General features: G+C 39.0%; 1 protein-coding gene across 7 annotated transcripts in view; it reads right to left on the reverse strand.

Moving 5' to 3' along the window:
• Nucleotides 1-19,901, reverse strand: part of MCF2 (MCF.2 cell line derived transforming sequence) — a 64,129-nt gene that overhangs the window by 4,302 nt on the left and 39,926 nt on the right. For 6 of the 7 annotated variants that reach the window (XM_060292592.1, XM_060292591.1, XM_060292590.1 and 3 more), the window contains 6 exons: nt 13,564-13,656; nt 12,000-12,078; nt 11,381-11,441; nt 8,098-8,207; nt 6,416-6,525; nt 3,760-4,507 (listed from right to left, as the gene is read on the reverse strand). In XM_060292592.1, the coding sequence (XP_060148575.1) occupies nt 4,475-4,507; nt 6,416-6,525; nt 8,098-8,207; nt 11,381-11,441; nt 12,000-12,078; nt 13,564-13,656 (486 nt within the window). In that variant the 3' untranslated portion in view covers nt 3,760-4,474. Of the gene's footprint in view, nt 1-3,759; nt 4,508-6,415; nt 6,526-8,097; nt 8,208-11,380; nt 11,442-11,999; nt 12,079-13,563; nt 13,657-19,901 lie in introns of those variants that run through there. The other variant, XM_060292587.1, reaches the window with a different exon arrangement.

Below are 19,901 nucleotides of genomic sequence, written 5' to 3' on the forward strand. Positions count from 1 at the left end.
TTTTGACTTCATTAACTGTCTATTTGGGGACAATGGATTTCTTAACAATGAGATTTCCAATCCTCGAATATGGTATATCTCTCCTTTTAGTAGGTCATCTTAAATATACCCCAGCAATTATTTGTGGTTGTCAGTATAGAAGCCTTAGACATCTGTTGTTAGATTTATTCATATTTATTTTATATTTTATATTACTAATGTAAATGGTATTTTTTATTTCTTTTTTTTCTAATTCTTTGTTGCTAGGATATAGAATTACAGTTTATTTTTTATAATTATTTTATATACCATGGCCTTATAAAATTCACTTATTACTTCTAATAGGGTCTTTTTGTGTAGAGATTCCCAATGGTTTCATACATACACATGATCTGCTAAGCATGATAGTGTTGTCTCTTTTCTAATATTTTGGTTCCTTTATCTCTTTATCTTGAGTTATGGCACTGGCTAGGACTTCCAATATAATGTTAAATAGAAATGGTGAGAATGAATATCCTTGGCTTATTCCCAATCTTAGGGGCAAAAGCTTCCAATATTTCATCATTAAGAATGAGGTTAACTGTGATTTTTCACAAGCACACATTATTCCCTTTATTCCTAGTGTGGTGAGAGTTGTTATCATGAATGAGTATGGAGTTTTGTCAAGTGCATTTCTGTATCTACTGAAATGATTATATAATTTTCCGATTCATTATATTAATATGGCAAATTATACTGACTTTTGAAGCATGTAATACAAGTACTTAATTTAAAGCTATACAATTCCCTACATTTCCTTCCCTCTTGAGCTGCATCCCCAAATTTTGATATGTCACATTTCATTTTCATCCAATTTTAAATCATTATAATTACTCTTGTGATTTCCTCTTTGTCCCATGTGTTGTTTAGATGTGTATTATTTAATATCCAAATATTTAGGGATAATCTATTTCTAATATAATATCTTTTGAGACTTTATATGATTCCTATCTTCTGAAATTTATTATTTCTTTTGTGATCCAACGTATAATCTATCTTGGTGAATGTTCCATGTATACTTAAAAATAATGGTGTATTCTGCAGTTGTTGGGTGTCAATTTTGAATAAATGCCAACTGGTTCAGGTTGTTGGCCTATCAGACTTTTCTGATTACTAATTGTCTAAATAATTCAGTAATTCAATAATTATCAAAAAAAAAAAACCTTTGAAAGGTGGCCCAGATTTAGAGAAACAAACAAACAAACAAACAAACAAACAAACAAAAACACAAACAAGAAGTGACTCTATTTTGGGGATTCCCATGTGACCCAATATTTATATTGAGCCCTATCACCCTTAGATTTTGTTTCATGTCATAAATGAAATTTAGAACCAAGTAAGTTACTCCTGGCCTATTAGATTCATTTAAACACAAGGTAACATCACCTAGAATTCAAATACAAGTCCAAAACTAGGAATTCAAAGGAAATATGTACATAAAATAATAATAATCTTGTTCACAGACAAATTTGTTGTTTTCGTGCTGCCTTTTTATAGATAGCTCAGTATCAGGTGAAAAATTTATAAGAATACTGGTTTGTGTACAGAAATTTCATGTACTAATGCTTGGGTTAATAGAAAGGAACATTCTCATTGCTTCGTCATATCTTCACACATTAAGTCTTGGGAACAGACACAGGGTATGTTTGTGCGCGTGTGCGTGCGCACGTGCATGCACAAACGTGTAGCAGAAACCTACCATAAGGAAATAGCATGCTCTTAGAACTGAGTAAAAACACACTGGTGAAGCATCCTTGGACAGTAAGGCTGGTTCCTTAAAATCATATCATGAGTATTTAGTTCTGAAGGATCTCTTATAAGACAGCACTGTACATGAAACTTTCTTTCAAACCTATCAACCTTGTAGAGAAAAGTTTAACATGTTTAAAACATCTCTATTCATTAATTTAAAACTATTAAGGGAAAAAATTAAATCCTAGCTAACATAATGTGCTTGCAGCTCTATTTCTAAGTGCAGAGAGGTTCTTACCCTATGCCAATTACATATTTGGTGGAGCTTTAAAATTTTTAGCCTTTAAACAAATAGCATACAGTCAAGTTCATATTATACCTGTAACTTTGGCATTCTGAAACCTATAGTCACCGACTAAAACCTGCAAACTGGGGCTTCCCTGGTGGCACAGTGGTTAAGAATCCACCTGCCAATGAAAGGGACATGGGTTCGATCCCTGGTCTGGGAAGATCCCACATGCCGCGGAGCAACTAAGCCCTGTGCCACAACTACTGAGCCTGCGCTCCAGAGCCCGTGAGCCACAACTCCTGAAGCCCAGGCACCTAGAGCCCATGCTCCACAACAAGAGAAGCCACCGCAATGAGAAGCCCGCACACCGCAACAGAGTAGCCCCCGCTCGCCGCAACCAGAGAAAGCCTGCACGCACCGACAAAGACCCAACGCAGCCAAAAATAAATAAATTAAAAGAAACAAACAAACAAACAAAAAACCCTGCAAACTGTTCCCTGGAATCAGATCTTCTTTTCTTCTGTTTAGATTTTTCATCAACCTAAATAATAAACTAATTAGTAGCCAATAATGGTAATATAAGGTAATAAAATTAACATATACGTTGCATTAAAGCTCAGATTTTCACAAACTATTGCACGTATTCAAAGACCTTCATGACACTGTGCTTGAGTCCTCTGACTACAAAAGACTTAGCTCACTAGCAAAAATGGTTATTATGTTAATGACCCATCATTAATTTCACCGTCAGGTGTACACTCTTCCCCCTTTAGGGTCAGAGTACACAGTCAATGTAGCACTTCAGTTAAAGTTACTGACACAATGAAGGCAGAATTATTTCATATAAAATTTCCAAAAGCTTTATGGAAGTTTCATTCAGTCCTCTTCCAAATATTTCCTTCTTGCTTTGGGTTCTCTATAATTAAACAGCATATCTGGCAGAAGCATCTTTGCAATCAGTGCTGTATAAAGTCAAACGCATGAGGATAGAATGATAAGACTAAAAAGTCAGTATTCGAACTGATAAAGCAAAGTGTGGCTATGTTGTAAAGTAGCGAACATGGTCCCTGGCACATAGTGGGCATTCATTAAACATGTGATGAATTAATGCATGACTTAAACGACCTAATGTAATGTGATCTGTAGCCATTACAAAGCCTGACGTATCAGCTGAAACATCTGAGCCAAAGGTAAACCACAAAAGAGCATGCAGACTCATAGCATTTCATTCTTTCAAAGCATTTTTCACTCACCAAAGGTTAACATTCCTTTCAGTGAGCTATATAGACATGGCTGAAGCAATGAAAATGAAACACTGGTAAGAAATGTGTTATTTCTGCTTCTTGAGACTGTATAACAAAGATACAAGTAAAGCAGAACAATTGATTAGATATCCGTGTGCCCCAGGCGGAGGTCAACGTAGTCATGGAGAATTCACCTACCCTTGACCCTCAGCATCCTCACGGAGAAGCTGAATGACATCTCCATTTCTAATCAGGAGGTCTTCTGAGCCTCTCTTCCTGCAATCTGCTAGGGCTTTATATTTGCCTGGAGACTGTAAGGTTGTTTTGAAAAGTGACATTACAAATTTGAATGCAAAACTACTTGCGTAAGTGCCTGTTCTGTGACGTACAGACTTCATTCTTTACGTCAATGGTAAATGTGGTTAGCTGCAGCGGCTTTGAAGTAACAAACAAACACAGAGCAGTTTGTGATGGCAAAAAAAAAAAAGCAGGACATGTGTTTATTTAACCTGAAGAATTAATTTTTATTTGCAAAAAGAGCATTACAGCATGAACTACACAGAAAATAACAGAGCACAGCTGATTTAAGTTACATGAATAATAAACATAAATCCAGAAAAAAAACAAGCATGAAGATAATTTTTAAATACTGTTATTTGTAAACTACTCTCATTAAAAATAATTATCTTGGCACATAAAAAAGGCAATGGCCCTGAACAAAGATTTACTAACGCCCCCAAAAGGACTCCTTGCTTTGTTATCGTTTTGCACAGGTAAAAATAATGCGCACAAAAGCTTAGTCCGATAAAAGCATATTAAACCATAATGTTGTGCTTTACTTGGCCTTAATCTTTTTGCAGCTATAATTTTAACTTGATTCATTAATAAGCTAAATAATCCAAGGCACACTGATTGCATTTGGTTACAAGGTAGACAGAGAAGAGATAGTAATCTTCAAGTCCAAACGTATTCTGAGATGAGAATTTTTCCAGCACAGTATCTTATACATTGAATATATGATTTTAAAGAGTAAGAGTACCATAATTAAAACTTTTTTAAAATAAAAGGAAAGAAATAATTAAGTGGTGTTGATTCTTTGCACGTCCAAAGGAATTAACCTGAAAACATTATCCGCATCACTCGGGCTGAACGTCTTTTGAGCAGTATTTTTATCAAATGGGCCGAGGAGCAGGCAGGAAAGAGCTACTTGCCATTTAACAGAGTAGCTTCATTAAAATAGGACAGCCATCTCCGACACCGGCCTCTACAAGGGAAGCAGCACCCATTATTTCTTGTTTTTGACTTGATAAAGCGAGGCTAAAAGATCAGCTCATTCCAATCTGTTTTGCTTTCTAGGTTGGGGGTTATTTAATTGAGGGGGTATGGAATGCACTATATTGTCCCTTGTATGTTTTCCTTAGTAGCACAACTCAGGGAATTCTTGGGAGAAGAGAGGAGAGCTAGTAGGTTTTTCTACATTCCCATCCCCTATGATGAAAGTATTAATCAATTTGGCATATTTGCTTTATTTTCTGACACCATAGCTGGAAAAATGCTTACTGAAGGCTTTCTCGGTTCTTGACAATCCCTTCATAGAGCATCATTCACAGCAAACACTGAAATCCCAACTGGCTTCCCTTGACTTACTGCTCACATCTGAACAACGATCCCTCCTGTCCTCAGATAATGTTACTTCAGGAAATGAAGTTCTTTTTATTTATTCATCTAAATCAGCAATTCTCAAAGTTTGGGAGGCTGACCGTTGGGAGTTCCAAGGGTCTGCAAGGGTCAAAGCTAAATATATTATTTGCCTTTTTCACTCTCATCCTCTCACAAGTCTACAGGGGAGTTTTCAAGAGGCCACCGAATGTGTGATAGCACAACAGACTGAATGCAAACGCAAATATGAGAATCCAGCTGTCTTTTCTGAAGCCAGATGTTAAAGAAATTTGCAAAAATATTTCATTTATTATTATTTTTTTTATTGGTTGCACTGTGCAGCTTGCGGGATACCACTTCCCTGACCAGGGGTCGAACCCATGCCCCCTGCACTGGAAGCGCAGAGTCCTAAACACCAGACCGCCAGGGAAGTCCCTTATTTACTTTTTATTTTTTAGGCTGCAAAAATATTTCAAATGCCACTCTTGTCACTAGATTTTTTTGGTTTCAAAAATGTAAATTCATTAAAACGTTTGAGCACTGCCAGCCTAGACAACGAACGCTGGACAAACCTCTTACCAGCTCTGAGCTTCGGCTCAGAGGGAATAAAGCCTCACTAAGACTATGAATATTCAGTGTGAAATCACTTTGAAAACTGTAAACGACCATACAAATACGAATTATGGTCACTGTCTTATTAGTGGAAAGAATGTTCTGTTGCTTTTTAAAAGAAAGCATTCCAGCGTCGATGCACCTTTGGGATTCTCCATGCCATTACTCCCTCACCCCAACACCAGAACTGCCAAACTGGATTTATTCCTCTGAAAAGCACCAAGGAACAGGCCACTACAAAGCACCGCTCCCACCCTCCACCCTGGTGACTTCAGAAAATTGGAGATTTATCCTAAACAGTCCTAACTCCCCTCTAATAATCCACCAGGATCCTAACAACACTGCAAACTAGTTCTTCTATAAAACACTTCCTTCTACCCTAAAGCAACCTTTACTTTCATGGGGTGCCCTCTTGCTGTGATATGCTGAGATCTGTAGCCTTAGCATGTTTTTTGACAGCCCACTAAAATATATTCCCCAGATGGTATTAAATAGTTTTTAATGTGTAATGTTTATTTCCTATACTTTCTAATCTGGAATCTAAACTGATTTCTAAGTATATCTGAACCTCCTTTGTGCTCTGATTTTATCTCACATGCCCAGATTGAAAACAGACTGGTGAAGCTCAATTAAAGATAAAATTGGTCACGATATGGGACTTGGAATGATTGACTATCTCATCAACTTCAGTAGGAGCTCCATGTATAGCTCAAACAAGTTCTCACAGAGATAAAGGTGCTTACTGAATGTTCACAGTAAGACTTGATTCAAATCTTTTGGCTGTGGAAATGACCTCATGACCTCAAGGATACTGACAAAGGATTGCCCCTATGTGCCTCACCTATTTCATCAATAAAATTGCTTGAAGGGTTTTTATTTATCTTAATATGTCATTACTAACCATTAGAGGCCTTTCTTCTTCATTGTCATCATAAGAAGAGTAGAAATAGTTACTGGGCCATTCTTCAGGCTCAACAGAGATTTCTGAAGGTGACGACATCTCAGTCCAAACTGTAAGAAAAACATGGAGGGTGGCAGTTACTGGTCCACCACAAGGAGAGAAGTAAAATGAAGTGTAATAATCAAGGCCATACCCTTCAATGGTCCAAGAATAATATCTTTTGTAATAAAACCTCCAATGAGGTTGTACTAGTTTAGAATTTCTGATATTTCAGAAAGGGCCTAGAATATCTACACTTCTTTTACTTTTTAGGATAGTTTCCTGTTGGGGGGGGTGGGAGTTATTACAGATAATAATAAGTTAAATAACATTCCAGAGAACATTTATCCCTTCTTATAGAAAATCATCTCTTCCAAAAATTCTTTCTATAGCATTCTTCTTGGTCCCACTTAAATAGCACTTATAACATTCTACCTGGTAATATTGTTATTTCGGACCTGTCGTATCTCTTTTATTAGGCAGGAACCATGTGTTACACATTGTGTGTCTCATAAGAACCTGCCTGCAAGAGATGCTTAATTAATAAAATGCATTGAACTGGTATGGATGAAGCAATCTGATATAGGCAGAGAAATGACAGCATTTCATCTTGGCCACACTAAACTATTCATGTAACCTTGGAAGAGTCATGTTAACTTTCTCTGACTTGGTTTCCTCATCTGTCAAATGAAGGCAGTGGTACTAGGCTCCCTCCTGATGGCTCAGGGGGCCACAGTATAGATGACCTGAGGGAAGCGACACGTAAATGGAGAACTGAAGCTGAGCAAGGTTGTTGTTCCTTGTTTCTCCTCAGCTAGTAGAGAAGTCTTCCAGATTAAGGAACATCATATTTAAGCACTGAGTATCAGGCACCCCGTTAGGCATTTCGTCAGGGAAGTCTATGCTGTTGATCCCAGAGTTGTTGAGGTGACCCTTGCAGGTGCTTCGGAAGCGCCTTCCCTGTTATCACACTATCAAATTGAATTTTCATTGCTTTTTGCATTATCCTTCTACTCTCCTAGCTTCGTGGGGATGGCAGCTGAGTGTATCTCAGTTAGCCTGTATGCCCAGAGTACTGCACAGTTCCTGGCACACAGGCTGTTATGTTTGTTAAATTAAACAAATTGTTTTAAATCCCTTGAAATGACCCAATTTGCAAAATAAAAAGAAATATTCCTGAGCTGTAAATGACTCTTCTCTATTCATTAAACTTACAGTGAGTCAAGCAAGTGTGCATCCCTTGATGCAGGATGTGTTTTATTCACCTCTGTATCCTGTGTAGGAGGGGCTCCCAAACTTGAGAAGGTTCCAGAAAGAATCACATGAAGAACTTGTTACATTACAGCTGGCTGGGTCTCACTCCCAGAGTTTTTGATTCAGAAGGTCTGGGATGGAGCCAGAGCATTTGCCTTCTTAACAAGTTTCCAGGTGATGCTGATGCTACTGGTCCACGGACCACACTTTGACAACCTCTGCTCAGCCGAGTATCTTGCATATACACAAGACAGAAGAGTCTTCTAAAAATGGGTTAACTTTGTTTTCTCCATATAAAGTGAATAGATGGGTAGATTTCTCAAATTAACAACGGGAGGAAACAATTTGCACAGCCATGAATTCTGCCTTCGGATGAGCATTACACATACCTGTATTTGCTTCTGCCCGAACTGACGCGATGGCCTCACCGACTTCCACCATAGCGCTGGTGTGCGCCAAGTCAGTTTCCTCAGCACCTATAAAAGCTCCCTGTTGCCTTCTGAAATAGTAAATATGTAAAAACTGGTAAGCTTTTTTTCAGTTTAAGAGTAATAAGAAATTTTAAATGGTATTTCTTCTACTAATACCATGTGTTAAGAACATAGTCTAAGAATCCATTCAAACAGAGCTGATTTTCCCCCTTATTTAAGTCTGTGTGATAACAGCTCATAATATACAAAAGCTTTAATCCTGGGATCCAAGCCAGCATGGAAAGAAAAGGCTCCTTTCTGGACCCAAGGCAGGTATATTGTTTAGAATCCCTGTTTCATATTATATTGTATACCCAAAATTTGCTAAGAGGTAAATGCTAAATGTTCTCACCACAGACACAAAAAAGGATAACTATGTGAGGTGATGGATATGTCAATTAGCTTGATTGTGTTGATTATTTCACAGTGTATATGTATGTCAAATCATCAAATTTTACTCTTTTTTTAAAATATCTTTATCGGAGTATAATTGCTTTACAATGGTGTGTTAGTTTCTGCTGTATAACAAAGTGAAATCAGCTATACATATACATATATCCCCATATCCCCTCCCTCTTGTGTCTCCCTCCCACTCTCCCTATCCCACCCCTCTAGGTGGTCACAAAGCACAGAGCTGATCTCCCTGTGCTATGCGGCTGCTTCCCACTAGCTATCTATTTTACATTTGGTAGTGTATATATGTCCATGCCACTCTCTCACTTCGTCCCAGCTTACCCTTCCCCCTCCCCATGTCCTCAGGTCCACTCTCTACGTCTGCATCTTTATTCCTGTCCTGCCCCTAGGTCCTTCAGAACCTTTTTTTTTTTTAGATTCCATATATATGTGTTAGCATATGGTATCAAATTGTACTCTTTAAAAGTATATAATTTTAATTGTCAACTATAACTCAATAAGTTGGAAAAATATAAACAACAAAAAAACCCTAGTGTTCTATGAACTTTTAACTTCAATGAATTAGGCAAAGTGTATATGAATGACAATGAAACCTCAATCTGATTAATACTGTTGAGTTGTATCAGCTACTGTAGAGTCAATTGCTCCATGAAATCTAAAGACTTTACTTCCAGAATACATGATAAAACACTGAGTATTGTGAACCGTGGAAAATAAAGACTTCCACCGTGATTTTAAAATGGTTCTCCTGCGGCTTCCCTGGTGGCGCAGTGGTTAAGAATCCACCTGCCAATGCAGGGGACACAGGTTCGAGGCCTGGTCCAGGAAGATCTCACATGCCGTGGAGCAACTAAGCCCGTGTGCCACAACTACCGAAGCCTGTGCTCCTAGAGCCCGTGCTCTGCAACAAGAGAAGCCACCGCAATGAGAAGCCCGCGCACTGCAACGAACAGTAGCCCCCGCTCGCCACAACTACAGAAAGCCTGTCCGCAGCAACAAAGACCCAATGCAGCCAAAAATAAATAAATAAAAAATAAACTAAAATGGTTCTCCTAAAGCCTCAGATGAATCAACATACTTTGCACCTGATCTTAGCTACCTATGAAAGATGATGTGCAACAGAGAAAAAGAGTATTTTTATTTTTATTGGAGTACAGTTGATTCACAATGTTGTATTAGTTTCTGCTGTACAGCACAGTGAATCAGTCATACATATACATATATCCACTCTTTTTTAGACTCTTTTCCCAGATAGGTCATTAGATAGTATTGAGTAGAGCTCCCTGTGCAGTAGGTCCTTATTAGTTATCTATTTTATCTATAGTCGTATGTATATGTCAGTCCCAATCCCCCAATTTATCCCTCCCTCACCTCCCCCCAACCCCGTAACAGTAAGTTTATTTTCTACATCTGTGACTCTATTTCTGTTTTGTAAATAAGTTCATTTGTACCACTGAAAAAGAGTACTTTTAATAAGTCCTTCAATGATCCCTACATCATGCAGATGCTGCGTGGTGAATTTCTGTGCCAAGGCTTTGGAATCACCATGAGGATTCTTTCTGCATATATGTAAATGTTGTATGGAAACTCCACCTTTTAAGATTCCTAGAGGTGGAATACAATGGCCACATCTCTAAACCAGCAGCAAAGCTATCATTGAGGACGGCTGCCTTCCTCAAAGACGTGGTTGTGTCCAGGCACAGCCCCCGCCCCACAGCCTCCACCCCCGGGATCCAGACCTCCTCTCTAGCTACACAGAGAGGGCAAGTCACCAGCAAGTGGTCTCCATCAAGAGACCACAAAGCTGCAGGCCAGTATTAGCTGCCAGTACTTCATCATTCTTTTTTTTTTTTTTTTTTTACAGAAGGCTGTTACTTTATTTTTTTATTTTATTTTTTTTTGCGGTACACGGGCCTCTCACTGCTGTGGCCTCTCCCTTTGCAGAGCACAGGCTCCGGACGCACAGGCTCAGCGGCCATGGCCCAAGGGCCCAGCCGCTCCGCGGCATGTGGGATTCTCCCGGACCGGGGCACGAACCTGTGTCTCCTGCATCGGCAGGTGGACTCTCAACCACTGCGCCACCAGGGAAGCCCCTTCATCATTCTTATACCTCTCCTTCTCCAATCAGATTGAAGGTGCCCAGAAATACTTTGAAGAGAAAGCCATGAGTGTAGCCGCTTTTGCTAGCAGCCTACATGCAACTCCCCCCAGGGTATACTGAGAACAAAGCACTTATAATCGTGTTTAAAAATTAGCCCAGACTATTTTTTTTTTTTTTTTGAGGCAAGGAATACGACTTTATTTGGAAAGCTGGCAGACCGAGAAGATGGCAGACTAATGTCTCAAAATAACCATCTTATCAGGGTCTGGATGCCAGTTTCTTTTATAGAATCCGAGAGGGAAATAAAGTAAAAAGGCATAATAGTGAGAGGCGGGGAGGAAGTAAAGTAAAAAGGGCCATCAGTCTTGCAAAACATCTCCTGGGGGAGGGGATGTGTTAATTTCTTCTTTCTTGCCGCCATCCACACCTGGACCGGGTCAAGACGTTTCCCTGAACAAAGGCACTTCCTTATATTCTTTTCAACATCAGGGGAACAGTGGGATAACTACTAAGGACTATCAGGCTGCAAGTCCAAGGACAGAACTGAGAAAATGTGTTTATAGAATTTGATGAGTTATTGCTAAAAGGCCAGGTAATTTTTGTCTGATAGTTTAATTACATTGTTTCATGTTATATACGGAAAACAGAAGATTGGAGAGTGGTATTTCTTAAAGTATAATCACTTACTCTTTCCGCTGAGAAGAAAGATTCTGTTCTGTTAACTGATTATGTTGTTCTTGTTTTTTAACTGTGAAATAAAACAAAGATTATATAAGCATTGTTCGGAAGCCACACTTCTTACTTCCTTGAGGACCAATGACCTTCACATATGCACACACACACACCCCGATCCCATTTGAGTTCACCTTCACAGACTTGAAACAGCCAGAGGGAAGGCCAGTCTGAATTTGGAATATAGAAAAGGGTCGAACCATGTAATATTTTATTCAAGAAATTCAAGTTTATAACTAGCACCACCCCCAGGCCAACATTACCAAGCACTGATTACTGAGGTCCTAAGCAGAGTTGCCTCATGGGAAGCAATTAGAATTAACACATTCAGATTGCTCTATCACTGCACCGCTGCTTCTCAGGCACTAGAGCTCATCTTCCATTGTAAAATTCATTCTCCAAAATAGTTTAAACAGCCTCCTGCATCTTGATCTCCTACTAATGAGTTGAGCAAACCATTTCATTATAAATAGTAGAAAGTAAATATCAGCCCCATTCCCTGTAAAAATTATCACAGAATCTGAGTCACTGAGCCGTTCTTGTACTTCTTGTTCTGGAGAATGCGTGAACTTACCTGTCATAAGTTCCTGTTGCTTCAACAAAATACTTCTGATTTCTTTTAACCACATCATCTTCACATCTACATTTGAAGCCTAAAGATTTAAAAAGCAGGGGAGGAGAGGACATGTTTCCTTTTTAGAACGATGCTTTAATAATAAAACAAATGTCACTAAGTATATCAAACACGATTTACATCCTGAACCACCATAATCCAACTCTAACATTTTGATTCTTAAAACTTCTAAGAAGCAAATAAGTAGCCATCGGATTAGATGAAATAACAGCCCAAAGCATTTCGAAATTGGCCTTCAATAATAATGCTCAGAGAAGCGTGAAATATAAATCTCACTTATTTTTTCTGTGTAGGAGGGTTCTTTTAAATATATAAATGTTTTTATGTTTAATTTTGGTAAAACAAAACAAGTTCTACTGTTTCTGAAAAGACAATCTATTGTAGGGACCTCCCTGGCAGTCCAGTGGTTAGGACTCAGTGCTTTCACAGCCGAGGGCCGGGGTTCGATCCCTGGTCAGGGAACTAAGATCCTGAAAGCCATGTGGTGCGGCCAAAAAAAAAAGACTCTTTGAAATGACAATAATCTCTTGAAATGTTCTAATTCCTCTCTTCTTCCGTGAGACAGGTTGAAGCTTACAGCATGTCTGGCCAGGACTTTAACCACATTCTTTAGAAAAAACAATCCGATCTGAATCATCACATCGCCCTGTCTCGTAATCAGGTCCTCTCTGAATGCTGAGCACAAGAGGAACTCAGAACTGTTATAAATCTGTAACTCAAGAGACTTGATGGGGACAGAGAAGCACCGGCCAAGCTCTTGGCTATCAGCTCTTGTTGATAAGTCTCCTGGTGTCGTGGTGAAAACTTAAAGCCATAGAAAGCATCACAGACATATCTCAAGTTGAAGAAAACTTCTGCCAAGACATGGAAGTAACCTAAGTGTCCATCGACAGATGAACGGATTTGGAAGATATGGTACATATATACAATGGAATACTACTCAGCCATAAAAAAGTATGAAATAATGCCATTTGCAGCAACACGGATGGACCTAGAGATTATATATGGAATCTAAAAAATAAACAAACTAGTGAATATAACAAAAAAGAAGCAGACTCACAGATACAGAGAACAAACTAGTGGTTACCAGTGGGGAGAGGGAAGGGGGAAGGGGCAATATGGCAGTAGGGGATTAATAGGTACAAACTATTAGGTACAAAATGAGCTACAAGGATATATTGTACAGCACAGGGAATATAGCCAATATTTTACAATAACTATAAATGGAGTATAACCTTTAAAACTTGTGAATCACTGTATTGTACACCTGTAAAATATAATATTATACAGCAACTATACTTCAATAAAAGAAAAAAAGAAAACTTGGTAACTGAGAAAATGTTTAATTGCATCACAAAGAATAATAATCAAATAATATTTAGGTAACCTACAGGAAAGGACTGAGAACTTTTGTAATGTAACCAAAATTATTTTTGTTTGTAAATGCAGACTTTTGTATCTTAAGGCAGGTTATGGTTTCTAGAACAATTCTTAAGTGACCAACCTGGACAATATAAACTTCTTCCTTCCCAGCATACCAGATTTCAAACTTGCGGTCGTCTCCTTTTACATATTCAGTGATTCCAACTTCATCCATCTACAATAAATGAGTCACCATTTTCATGAGCATTTTATTAGGAAAATGAAATTACATTAAATCTACCCCATCATATTCTAAATGAAACAGAATTTCTCACTTCTGCAAAATATATGTTTTATAATCAAAGAATATGAAATGATAAATACAATCAGAGACCTGAGTGTTTATACACTTTCATTAAACTATGCACTTATATAGTACAGACTACATGCTCCATTCCAGTGAGTGAAACAAATGTTTCAAATCTGAGCATCCAAGTAGTCCATGTAAGATTGAATTCCATTATAAATTAACTGTACAGTATAAAAACAAATTATTGTGTCAAACACAGAAGTAAAACTAATTGAACATTGTGGAAAAGGTCATCCAAAATTAATTTAAATGGTTCTTTTTAATAACTTTATGCCAGATAAGTTAATCTCACAAATTACTACGTATGTCTATAGAAGCCCTACAAGTTATAGACATCCAATTTATGGGTCAGGGGAGAACCAACCAGGTACACAGAAATCCCCTCTATTTCCACCAAGCTCTTGGCCTCTCTAGGAAACAACCTGTCATGGGACAGTGATGTCTTCTTGTAGCCAGTGGAAATTAGGTATGCAATATCCCTTCCCTACCATAGTTTTTATTCTCTTTCATATGATTGTGCAAAGCACAAACTCTTCCATTTTCTTTCATCCTGTGCTGCTAGTAGCTTGGTTAATTTCATTTTGAGCAACTTCACTCCCTTGTACACACATTCTCTTTTAGTTTCCTTCTGCCTTCTCTTTCCTTTCAATCATTTCCTAATTAACTAAAGGAATATCTCACTCTCTGTTCCATTTACATGCCTCCCAAATGACCCTAATTAGAGCTGATAAGCATTTAAAGTAGTGCTAGTGAGATCCCCATATCAAGGAAAAGAAAAAGGATTATACTTAGAAACGAAAGAGCCTGTGACATCTACCCTGAATGTACTCAGAAGTTACTTTCAGAATATCCAAAAATATCTTTACATTCCTACTCAACCACTCTAACTAACCTACTCTTGCTCAAACATCAGGTTTTAAGATAAACAATAATCTCATATTCAATCTCTATTTAAATTGATTTTGTTTCAATACATGGTTTTGTTTTAACAGCATGATAAGATGGAAGGCCCATGCGCTAGCTATGTGTGCTGGTACAAGTTGCTTAACCTTTCTGAATTTCAGTTTCCTCAACTATAAAGTGGGAAGAGTACCTATTTCATAGAGTTGATATAAGGATTAAATAGCATGCACTAAAGGCTTAGATAACATGATGAGTTTTTAAAAGTGTGAGTTTGCTTTCTCAACTTTCCCTTATTTGAATAGCAATGGTTTTGCCATTTTTCATTGTATACATAGAGCACAGCATTATAGAGTAAATGAGCTTTTTTGAGTTACTCTGGAAACCTAACCATGATCTCTATCAGACAACACTGTTCTTAGTTCTAAACAATTCACTACAAATGATCCACTGTACTACAATCCATTTGTAATTCATGGATTGTAGATATTTACTCAAGTAACACAATATAAAGGTTTTATCAAAAGGTTTTTATTCTACTTATTAAATATTTACTATACCATGAAAACTTACCTTTAGAACCTAGAGGCAGAGTTAAAGCTCTAACTATATGAATATAGTTATATGATATATTATATAATAAATAATATATATAAAAGAACAAGGCTGATTCTACAGTTATACCCTAACTGTGGTCTCCGCCTCACCCTTCACATTTTCACTGATGATTTCTGGTAGCTATGAATATATTTTCTTTATTTTAAAGCATTTTATCTGAAGACATCTTGTTGTATCAAGTGCTCAGGGCCCCAATTTTTAACCTAATTTTCTGTCTTCAGGGTAGTGAGAAGATGTCAACTACCTTGTTAAAAGTCACCCAGTGGGTCAGAACTCTGGGATTATAACCAATAACTACCTATCTTAAGACTTTTATTAGGCAGATCAGCTCGGTGCTTTGCGATGACCTAGAGAGGTGGGATAGGGAGGGTGGGAGGAAGGATCAAGAGGGAGGGGATATGGGGACATATGTATGTATATGGCTGATTCACTTTGTTGTACAACAGAAACTAACACAGTATTGTGAAGCAATTATACTCCAATAAATATCTATTAAAAAAAAACTACTTGAATATTGGGAGGGAAAGCACTTGATATATTAAATGAAAAGTCCATGTTATAAAACTGAAGAAAAAAGACTTTTATTTCTGTATCTGGGATATATAATAGTTACTTCTTGGGTCAGTATTATGAAAAAATTGATCTTGGACTTCCCTGGCAGTCCAGTGGGTAACACTCTGCACTTCCAATGCAGGGGGCATGGGTTTGATCCCTGATCAGGGAACTAGGATCCCACATGCCACGTGGTACAGCCAAAAAAAAAAACTGATCTTGATTCACAATAACAACACCAACAAAAAAATGTAGCTAGGCTGAACTGCCGTGAAGCAGTTAGAAACAAGATATTGGGTATAAAACAGTAACATAACTGTATCTTGAAAATAGTTTCTGGGATCAAAAAAAGAAAGAAGATGAGAATTATAACAGAATACTATTTATATAAATTAAAACTAAATGGGGGGCTTCCCTGGTGGCGCAGTGGTTGAGAGTCCACCTGCCGATGCAGGGGACATGGGTTTGAGCCTTGGTCCGGGAAGATCCCACATGCCGCGGAGCAACTAAGCCCGTGTGCCACAACTACTGAGCCTGCGCTCTAGAGCCCGCGAGCCACAACTACTGAAGCCCGTGTGCCTAGAGCCTGTGCTCCATAACAAGAGAAGCCACTGCAATGAGAAGCCTGTGCACCGCAACGAAGAGCAGCCCCCGCTCGCCGCAACTAGAGAGAGCCCGTGTGCAGCAATGAAGACCCAATGCAGCCAAAAATAAATAAATAAAATAAAATAATTAATTAATTTTTAAAAAACTAAATGGGCACAGAACATTAGTGTATACTTAAAAAGAACACACAAACTGAAGGATGTACATCAAATAATACAGGGGTAGAGAGGAGAGGAAGTGTGGGGAATGATAAAAAGGAATGAATGAAGGAATGAAAGAATAAACAAGCAAGAACAAGGCCTGCCAGCACGGCGCAGTGGTTACAATCATGGAGACCGAAGCCATCTGCCCGGGTTTGAATCTGTGCTGCACCACTTACTAGCCATGCTCTTGGATGAATTATTCACCTCTCTGGCACTTGGCTTTCTCATCCTCAAAATGGGGTTAATAATAGTTCCTACTTCATATAAAGTTGCTATGTGGATTAAATGAATTAACACTGATATTCATAAACACTTAGAACAGCTCCTAGCAAACAGTGAGTACTACATGTATGTTTGTTAAACTTAAAAACATAGATGATAATAATAAACACATGAACTGAGGAATCTGTAGAACTCAAATGTCTCCATTTGACTAACTGTGACTTTAGGGCCTTTCCTTTGCACAGGAGCAGGCGACTTAAAATATAGCACACAATCAACGTACAGCTGTGGGGCTACGAGATTCCAGCTTGGTACGATGAACTCACGGCAACAGTCCCCTGAAAGTGCATCTGCATTGATCGTATCTACCAAGGGGAAGATTCTGAAACCAGGAACCCAAACTGTTAGGTAACACACTGACTAGTCCTACTAGTAATTATTTAATCCTGGAATCTCATATAAGCAAGAGGAAGAAAGCATGGTGAGGCTTATAAGAGATAGCCTAATTTCCATCTTTCTCTGTCAGCGACATCACCATTTTCCTAGTAATCCTGGTCTAAATCCTTGCAGGCATCACTGACTAATCTCTTTTATTAAGGACACTAGGCATTATTGGGGAATCAAAGAAAAATCAGGCTGATTTTTTTCCTTCAAATGTCAGGTATTATTTATTTTCAGTATCTAGTAAGTCAGTAAGCCTGCCTGTTTACCTGCCATGGAAGTGTTTCTTGCATCTATCCCACCCTCTGTTTCCACAGTAGCCACTGTAGTTCGAAATCTCACAAATTGGTTACCTCATACCAGTCTGTCCTTACTGTGATGTACTTTAGAAACACTCTGTTGGTGTGCCCATCATTGTGACAAATTAAAGGTAAAAAAAGAAAAATAGATACAAGCCAGAAATAGTATATTAGGTAGTAACTAGGTCACACCTAAATGCCCATCGACAGACGAATGGATAAGAAGATGTGGTACATATATACAATGGAATATTACTCAGCCATAAAAAGGAACGAAATTGGGTCATTTGTTGAGACGTGGGTAGATCTAGAGACTGCCATACAGAGTGAAGTAAGACAGAAAGAGAAAAACAAATATCGTATATTAACGCATATATGTGGAACCTAGAAAAATGGTACAGATGAACCGGTTTGCAGGGCAGAAATTGAGACACATGTAGAGAGCAAACGTATGGGGACCAAGGGGGTAAAGTGGCAGGGGCAGGGGGGTGGTGTGATGAATTGGGAGATTGGGATTGACATGTATACACTAATATGTATAAAATGGATAACTATAAGAACCTGCTGTATAAAAGAATAAATTAAATTAAATTTAAAAATTAAAAAAAAAAGTGAACCAAATGGATTTGGGTTCAACGTGGCTATGAAGATAAAGTACCCTCCTCTGGAATAAATATACAGACAGCAAGACATCTGAACCCTGTCTGAGGTCAATTACAAATTCTTGCTTCTCGACAGATGTTTATTAGAGACATAAAAGACCCTTGGAAATTCTGGGGGCTTAGAGGTGGGCGAATATCAAAGGAGCAACTGGGAGACTTCCTTGGTGGCGCAGTGGTCAAGAATCCGCCTGCCAATGCAGGGGACACGGGTTCGCACCCTGGTCCCAGAAGATCCCACGTGCCGCGGAGCAACTAAGCCCGCGTGCCACAACTACTGAGCCTGCGCTCTAGAGCCCAGGAGCCACAACTACTGAGCCCGCATGCCACAACTACTGAAGCCCACACGCCTAAAGCCTGTGCTCCGCGACAGGAGAAGCCACCGCAATGAGAAGCCCACGCACCTCAATGAAAAGTAGCCGCCGCTCGCCGCAACTAGAGAAAGCCCGCGCGCAGCAATGAAGACCCAACACAGCCAAAAATTAATTAATTAATTAATTAATTTTTTAAAAGGAGCGACTGGGCATTTGTTATGAAAACAGTGAGGTTTTTGAACAGTCACTGCTGTGGGTTCAGAAGTGAAGCAGGGAAAGTAGACAGTAGGAAGAAGTCAGAGACCTAACCCTGGGCAGGAACCCCATTAGGAACAGCATGGAGTCGTTGGCCTCTGGGAAGAATCAAAAGCAGGGCCTGCTTCTCCGGTGGCCTCCTGACACAAAGCCCTCGGGCCTGGCTCAGGACACATGGCACGTCCTCTCCATTACCACTGCTGGACATCGCATCAATTCTCAACATGCTAACAACCAAGAAACAGTGGTTGGGGAGTCAAGGGTCATAATTTTCTCCATTTTCTTCTTCAGCAAATGCCATACCGCTTTTACAATGTAGAACTTGAAAGATAAAATTAATTAGGTGTGAAAAAAATCAAATTTGCCAATTACAGACTCATGTGGATTGGAGGTTCCTCTTGTCAAATGTCAAAACCAGCTGGGAGTGTCACTGGATTGCCAGTAACTTCCTCAAACAATACTGCTCTCATTTTAATACCAAACTAACATTAGGACACAATGGCAGTTTGGGTTATGGGAGAGAAGAAAGTAATTTCTAAGGATCGGACAGGACAGGTGTGGGCAGGATTCAGCGGTAGGTGGCTTTGCACACCCAGGAAGGGAGGGGATGGAGGAGGGATACAATGGGAATGTGCTAACCATAAAAGTGATCCATTTTTAAATCACACGGAAAAAAAGGAAGAAACTCTTTCCTCCTTGACTCTCCCGTATGAGAAAAGCTCCTTGCTACCAAGACCAAGAACTCCACCTGGTGCCATTGGTAAGAGAGTGCTAATGGGGGAGCCTGTGTCACTGCCCACAATTTCAAACTGTGCCGTGCAGGAGTCTAGGGCGCCCCCTTGGGGACTGCCTGGGACTGAAGTGAGAGAGGAAAGGAAGGAGGCCACGGTCTGTCCTCCGTGGCTCGCATTTCAGGTAGAAAAGTTCTGCTTCACCTGACTTCTCTCTAAGATTTCTACTTAAGGTTCCATGGGTGGGAGCGTGCGAAATGGGTGGTGAAGGGGGAGTCAAAGGGTACAAACTTCCCGTTATAAAATAAAT

This window comes from Globicephala melas, chromosome X (assembly GCF_963455315.2).
Source record: "Globicephala melas chromosome X, mGloMel1.2, whole genome shotgun sequence".
Classification (NCBI taxonomy): Eukaryota; Metazoa; Chordata; class Mammalia; order Artiodactyla; family Delphinidae; genus Globicephala; species Globicephala melas.